Source organism: Cyanistes caeruleus, chromosome 16, assembly GCF_971803275.1.
Source record: "Cyanistes caeruleus chromosome 16, bCyaCae1.hap1.1, whole genome shotgun sequence".
Classification (NCBI taxonomy): Eukaryota; Metazoa; Chordata; class Aves; order Passeriformes; family Paridae; genus Cyanistes; species Cyanistes caeruleus.
Window position 1 is genome coordinate 15939656 of NC_141716.1, and position 7314 is coordinate 15946969.

General features: G+C 52.3%; 1 protein-coding gene across 1 annotated transcript; it reads right to left on the reverse strand.

Annotated features, from left to right (window-relative positions):
• Window positions 1–1005: 1005 nt before the first annotated feature.
• Window positions 1006–6874, reverse strand: SRSF6 (serine and arginine rich splicing factor 6). Its single transcript, XM_086853624.1, has 7 exons — window positions 6484–6874; window positions 5352–6301; window positions 4987–5135; window positions 3582–3709; window positions 3224–3432; window positions 2611–2700; window positions 1006–2493 (listed from the first exon to the last, which is right to left on the reverse strand). Exons 2-7 carry the CDS (start codon window positions 5456–5458, stop codon window positions 2130–2132), a joined length of 1047 nt encoding a protein of 348 aa, XP_086709750.1. The 5' UTR covers window positions 5459–6301; window positions 6484–6874; the 3' UTR covers window positions 1006–2129.
• Window positions 6875–7314: the final 440 nt, after the last annotated feature.

The following is a 7314-nucleotide window of genomic DNA, read 5'->3' on the forward strand; positions in this document are numbered from 1 at the left end:
GGCCAGGACATCCCCAGGCTGGTACTGGGGTCAGTTTTAGAAAGGGATTGTTATCTCCAAAAAAATAATGGTGGACATCTTATCAGACAGATATTGGGAATATGCACAGGTACTTTTCAACCTGCTGAGCTCCAAGCTCAATCCTTCTTTTGAGGAGTGTGATGTGTATTTTACCAGCATTCTGTTTCACAAAGAGAAGCAATTCCCTCTGAAGTCTGACCTACTCCATGATCAGAAGTATAACCAAAGCAGCTTAACTCTATGTCCTCAAGTGTATTTTAGGCTGTAAACCTGAACTTAACTGTTCTTGCCCAGTCTGAATTCTGTAGGAAGCCCCCAGTACACTCCTCTCCCATCTGAGATCCTGCACTAATCAACACTGTGACACCATTTTTCTACTCATGCCGAAATACACAACCCTCAGCAAACAGCTCCAATTTAAGCCAAAAACTCCTTATCACAAATTACCACCAGGGTCAGGGGCAGATAACACTGCAGCACGCAGGCTGATAACCTGATCTTATGGCAACACCAGGCACAGAACCACTCCAATTCAAGTTCCAGGAACGTGAGCTTGGACCCCCTCTGCCACCAGCATGGATAGTCACCTGCAACAGGCAAAGTGCAGCTTTTCAGAGATGGTCAGGAAATGGTGAGAAACTGACTTTAACAGCTGTTTACAGCGCAAAGAAATTCTAGGAAAGACAAGTTGGCATCAAGTCACATTTCCCATGTGCCCATGCTGACCCAATTCCTCGGGGCAGGTGTGTAACTTGGGACCAGAGATGCAGCTGTCACACCCAGCCACACCTGCAGAAAGGACAAGGTGACACACTGGGACACAAAGAGCTAGTGCTGGTCTCAAGCACACCACCAAGAGTGTGTCAAGAGCTACCAAGTGTCTCACTAAACCAAGGACATTCTCTCCATAAAAGCAGGGTAAGCTGTGATTTCCCCAGCAAAATGCAGAGCAAGAATCCCATTTCATTGCAATGAACACAAAAGTTTGAGTCACCAATTTAATTTTATACAAGTCATACTACACATTGTATAAAGAGTACAAGGCAGTTCTAATGGTTGCTACTGCATGTTACAAAAATCAATTTAACTATAAAGGGAAATTTTTGGGATGAGTCCTATTCCACAATTTAAGTGAATTGGCAACTGTGGTTTAGCAAAGCCTTTGTTAAAACTAGAACTCTAGCTCCAAGAGATTACATTTCCAATAAAGTTCAGACCTACACACGAGGATTATAGTTTTCCTAGTCTGAAGCAAAACGTTAACATAAGTGAGTCAAAGGGGAGGGAAGACAGATTACTTTACCTGGGTTTCATATCCAGTGGGGATTCAGAGGCTGACAAACCAAACAGCATACTAAAGACTTGGACCACAGCCAAGAGACACCTTCGTGTCTGACAACAGTGACACTTGAGATTCAAGCAAGAAACGTCAGAAAACTTTTATTCTTTCAAGTCTGGAACGAAAGGGTTTTCAGCAATACAGGTTCCAGAGTTCTTCTGTTACCTTTAATACAATCTCAGTATGGGGGGAATGTTCTTTTGGCAAGTCAAGGTACAACCTAAGTCCTCCAACTTGAGTTTATTGCTGGTCTAAAATCTTCCCAGTACTGTTTACTGGTTTGTACAGTTTGCCACCTGCTTCGAGAATTAAGATAAACGGTGTGACCTGCCCAGCAAGGCAATCCTGCCTTTGGCTGGGGGCTGAAACCTATTAAACTAATGACACCCATAGCTCTAATGCCATGAAAAAAATAAGAAAAAAAGGATACTTTCAAAAAGCCCATATTTAAGCCTGTTTATATTGTTTATTTTTAATATAAAAACCACTTTGCATTTAAGAGTAGTTAAGTTACTCCTGCTGAAATGCTATAAAATCAAACTTTCAGCTCAATTTCTACAAAAGGGGGACTCTTCCTGCTTTGTACCACCATTCCACCTGGTATTATCAAATTTGGGATACAAATTAAACCTTTAGGCCTTATGACTTAGTTCTTAGGCCATTCACTCCTGCAAGAGAAAAAACCAACTTCTGAAGTACTAACATAACACTAATGGCCTGACAGGTAGGAAAATGTTCCATAATAGTGTGCAAGGTGAGAGTTCTAGTCCTAATCTCTTGAACTGGATCTTGATCGCGAGCGGGACTTTGAGCGAGACCTGGAGCGGGACCTGGAGGCGGCTCTTTTGGGCGGTGACTCGGAGCGAGCCTTGGCAGACGGCTGCTGCTGAGGAGAGTTGGAGCGAGACCTGCTCCTGGACCTGGACTTAGACTTAGCATCCCCTTTACCATTTTCTTTGGGAGACCGAGACCTGGACCTGGATCTGGACCGGGACTTCTCCGACTTCTCCTTGGATCTGCTGTGTGAGCGTGAACCCCTGTCAGACTTGGGTTTGGATTTGCTCTTTGATCTGGACTTCCTGCTTTTGGATCGGGAACGGGAACGGTCTTTGCTTCGTGACCTGGATTTAGATCTTTCAAAGAGAGAGACAAATTTATTCTGCATGGTCTGCAGTGTACTTCCAGCAAGCTGTAAACACCTGTCACTGAGGAGCTTCCTGCACTGGCAGCATTAACTCTGGGGCACTTACCGAGAACGGCTTTTGGAGACACTACGGGATCTGCTGCGGCTGCTCCGACTCCTCCGACTTCTGCTTCTAGATCGTCTCCTGGATCGTGACCTGCAGATATTTAAAATGTCGTTCCCTTTCTCTTTGCCTAGTTGTGCCATCCATCGTGTATAGGATGGAAGGGATCTTAAAGGTCACCCTGTTCCAGGGACACCTTCCACTACCCCAGGTTGCTCCGAGCCCCATCCAGCCTGGCCTTGGACACTTTCAGGGATGAGGCAGCCACAGCTGCTCTGGGAAATCCATCCTCACAGGGAAGAATCTTCCTGAATCCATCTAATGCATTGTGCTATCTAGTAGCACAATCTAACAGATTTTACAGAACTTCTCAAGAGTAAGGGTGGTCCCAGCAGGGTGGGTTCAACATACTGTCAGTGAATCACATCTGAGGTTTCACATGTAATGAACTGCTCAAAGCTGGCTTTGCTGCATAATGTAAAATACTTCCTTCTACACTGAGGCCTCCTCCTGTTCCTAAACCATCAGCTCAAGGTAACTGCTGCAGGTAGGGTACTCATCCCCATGCTGACTGTAACCATTTTTGCTGCAGTGACCAGCATGCCCCCCGACTTACCTGGACCTGCTGCCAGAGTAGGATCGCCTGTGGCTGGAGCGTGGCTTATCCTCCACCAGCCGGATCTTCCTGCCGTTTATCTCGGTGCCATCCAGCTTGTCCAGGGCACGTTTCATGTCTGAGTACGACCGGAACTCAATCACTCCTTCATTTGTACGCTCTTTGTGGGCATCTGCATAGGTCACCTCCCCAGCCTGCCTCATGAAATCCTGCGGGGAGCAGAGGGCAGTTACAGAACAAGCAGCACTCAATGCACACATTTTAATTATTCTACTTCAACAAAATCAACATTGCTATTAAAGGAAGCTATTGCTTCCTGATACTCACAACAAACTCCACACAGAACATCAATACCTACTTTTAAATCCTGCCAACTACAGCGACTGGAAAGGTTCTCAACAATCAGCCTGAACTCTGTACGAACGGGCGGTCCATATTTATCTCGTCCCGATTGTCTCCGACTGCTATATCCGCCACCACCCCCACCTTGATTGTACAAAGAAACAAAGTTAGGTTGTCTCCTAGCATGAAGGAAGCTCAATGTTCTGAAAGTTAGTTTAACAGTCATATTTACTGGAGTAGGACTTTATTTCGCTAAGCCTCCAATAAAATTTGCAATTTTGCCATAATCTATATTAATGGCAAATCAAACAGACTAACATCCTACAAGTCTGTGCTCCTACGATCTGTTAGAGAGTGACTGCTCCTTATTAGATTCACCTTGCTAAGTTTTATTTTACAGAACATTGTAAAATATAAAACTTAACTGATTACATGCATTTCTACATTTTACAAAAACGTTTACTAGTTACACTAAGTACTTACATCACAGTATGAGGTTTTTGGTGGTGGTTTGGCCACAAAACACGCAAGGTAACAGTCACCTAGTTCAGTTTAACCAGTTTTGTCTAACCCTTGGAATCCTCACCATCACCCTGCGTCTAATGGCAAAAGGCTGCTGTCGTCATGGCTTCCGGTAAGGTCAGCCAAAGGGTCATAGGGCAAGGGTCACACAATGTATGGAAAAGCCATGGCCAGGAAAGGCAGTCATCTTAGCCTCAGTGGACACAGCCTCAGCCCCACTGGTCACTTTTAAATTGAAACATCAAGGACTTGTTAAAAAGTTTGAATTGAACATGCAACAATTTTAAAACAACATACATTTGATTTTTTTAAAAAGACAGAAACCCACCCCCCCCAACACCACGTTTCCAAACACCACGGAAAAATCAACCTTAGTACTTTTAATTACAGTACTAGGCCGTTCAAGCGCTACACAGCTCAGCTCAAGAAGCTACACGAGCGAGCTGAGCACAGAAATATTTACAATGCCCCCCCTTCAGCACAACAGATTCCTGCTCGAAAACCTCCCCCCGCCCCTCCCATATATCCAACTGAATCAATCACATCAAAGTTCACAGCTGAGCGATTCTCCCCCAGTTACACGACGATATTTATACACTAACATTATTGATGCAACATTGCTGTCACATCTAAACGCTCCCAAGAATACTGGAGCCGTTAGTAAGCAGAGCATACCCTTTCTAGAAGGCCACGATTTGGTAGCCAGAACTGCTCCGGGATACCCGAGGGCGCCGCTGGTGCTGGGGAAAACGCTTCAGCTCCAGCGGTGCACCGGGTACCCCCCGCTAACGACCACCCCCGGCCCAGCCCCGGGGCTCGGTGCCAGCCGAGCCCTGCCCGCCCCCGGCCCTGCCCGCCGCCGCCCCGAGCCCCGCGGGGAGGGACGGGCCCGGACTCACTGCGGCTGCTGTAGCTGTAGCCATCCCTGTCGCGGCGGGGACCGCGGGCGTGCTCCACGATAACCCGCTCCCCGCACAGGTCCTTCCCGTTCAGCTCGTACACGGCATCGTCGGCGTCGCGGGAGTCCTCGAACTCCACGAAGCCGTAGCTGGGCAGAGGAGAAAGGCCCGGTAAGGCGGCGGCGGGGGCACAATGTCACGGCCCCGGTCCATGTCGCAGCCCCGGGACGATGCCGCGGCCCCCCCGCTCCGCTCCCCCCCCGGCCGCCATCTTGCGCCGGCGCCACGCGGCAGCGGCCGCGACATGGACGGGCCCGGCCCGGCCCGGGGCTCTCGGGAGGGGCGGACGGACGAATGGCGCTCACCCGTTTTTGAGATCGACCTCGAGCAGGCGGCCGTAGCCGCTGAAGAAGCGCTGAATGTCCTTCTCCCGGACGTGGTAGCTCAGGCGACCGATGTAGACGCGCGGCATGTCCGCGGCGGGGAGAGTGGGGAAGGAGGGGAGGGAGAGGAAAGGAGAAGAGGAGGAAGAGGAAGGGGAAGGAAGAGAGACAGAAAGAGAAAGTGAGAGACAGAGAGAAGGAGCGAAAGCGCTGGCGGCGTGAGTGGCGGAGGCGCTGCGGGCCCGCTCCGCACAGCCGGGCCTGGCGCACCACAATGGCGCCCGCCACCCGCCGCCGCTTTTATAGCGGGAGGCGGGGCTCGCGCGAACGTCACGGCGCAGCCGCGCGCGCTCGGGGGGTGGCGGTTGAACGCTGCGCGCGCGCGCGGGGGCGCGGGCGGGGTCCGGCGGGAGCTGCGCGCGGTTGTGCGCATGCGCCGCCAGTGCGTGGCGTCTCCCGCGCTCAAGCCTGCAAAGTTCCCGGGGTTGGTCCTTCAGGGCCCCTGGGTTCGGTCCCTCAGAACCCTGGGATCGGTCCCGCAGAGCCCCGGGGTCGGTCCCTCAGAGTCCCCGGATCGGTCCCTCAGAGCCCCCGGGCTCGGTCCCTCAGAGCCCCCGGGATCGGTCCCTCAGAGCCCCCGGGATCGGTCCCTCAGAGCCCCCGGGATCGGTCCCTCAGAGCCTCCGGGATCGGTCCCTCAGAGCCCCCGGGATCGGTCCCCCAGAGCCCCGGGGTCGGTCCCTCAGAGTCCCCGGATCGGTCCCTCAGAGCCCCCGGGCTCGGTCCCTCAGAGCCCCCGGGATCGGTCCCTCAGAGCCCCCGGGATCGGTCCCTCAGAGCCCCCGGGATCGGTCCCTCAGAGCCCCCGGGATCGGTCCCTCAGAGCCCCCGGGATCGGTCCCTCAGAGCCCCCGGGATCGGTCCCTCAGAGCCTCCGGGATCGGTCCCTCAGAGCCCCCGGGATCGGTCCCCCAGAGCCCCGGGGTCGGTCCCTCAGAGTCCCCGGATCGGTCCCTCAGAGCCCCCGGGCTCGGTCCCTCAGAGCCCCCGGGATCGGTCCCTCAGAGCCCCCGGGATCGGTCCCTCAGAGCCCCCGGGATCGGTCCCTCAGAGCCCCCGGGATCGGTCCCCCAGAGCCCCCGGGATCGGTCCCTCAGAGCCCCGGGGTCGGTCCCTCAGAGCCCCGGGATCGGTCCCTCAGAGCCCCCGGGATCGGTCCCCCAGAGCCCCCAGGGTCGGTCCCTCAGAGCCCCCGGGATCGGTCCCGCAGAGCCCCCGGGATCCGTCCCTCAGAGTCCCCGGGATCGGTCCCTCAGAGCCCCCGGGATCGGTCCCGCAGAGCCCCGGGGTCGGTCCCTCAGAGCCCCCAGGATCGGTCCCTCAGAGCCCCCGGGATCGGTCCCCCAGAGCCTCCGGGATCGGTCCCTCAGAGCCCCCGGGGTCGGTCCCTCAGAGCCCTGTCACGGCCTCCTGAGAGCCCGGGCTGCCCCTGGGGCTCTGTGTGTGGGGTCCCTTCAGGCACGGCTGTGCAGGAGAATCACCAAACACCAGCCTGGAGTCACCAAGACTGCGCCCCGACTTCCATGTTCTGAATTAGAAAAATTCTCATTATCCGCTGATAAAAATCCTCTCATATGTGGATAAATGCACTGTTTTACAGTCTGCTGGGCTTTACATTTGAGTTATTCATAGTATACACTATGATTTGTATATTTGAGACAAACTTCTATATATCTAATTATTATATTACATTAAATACTTATAAAGCATTTCTATTCTAATGCAGATAAAATTTTATGTTGCATACTACATAAAAACAAACTTTGTGGAAAACAAAGTTCAGTCTCTAGAATTTTTAAAAGTTTAATAAGGGAATTAAAAGGGACAATGTCCAGCGCTGGGGTGTTTCTGGCTATTGGCCAAAGAACACACTGGTAGATTAAGT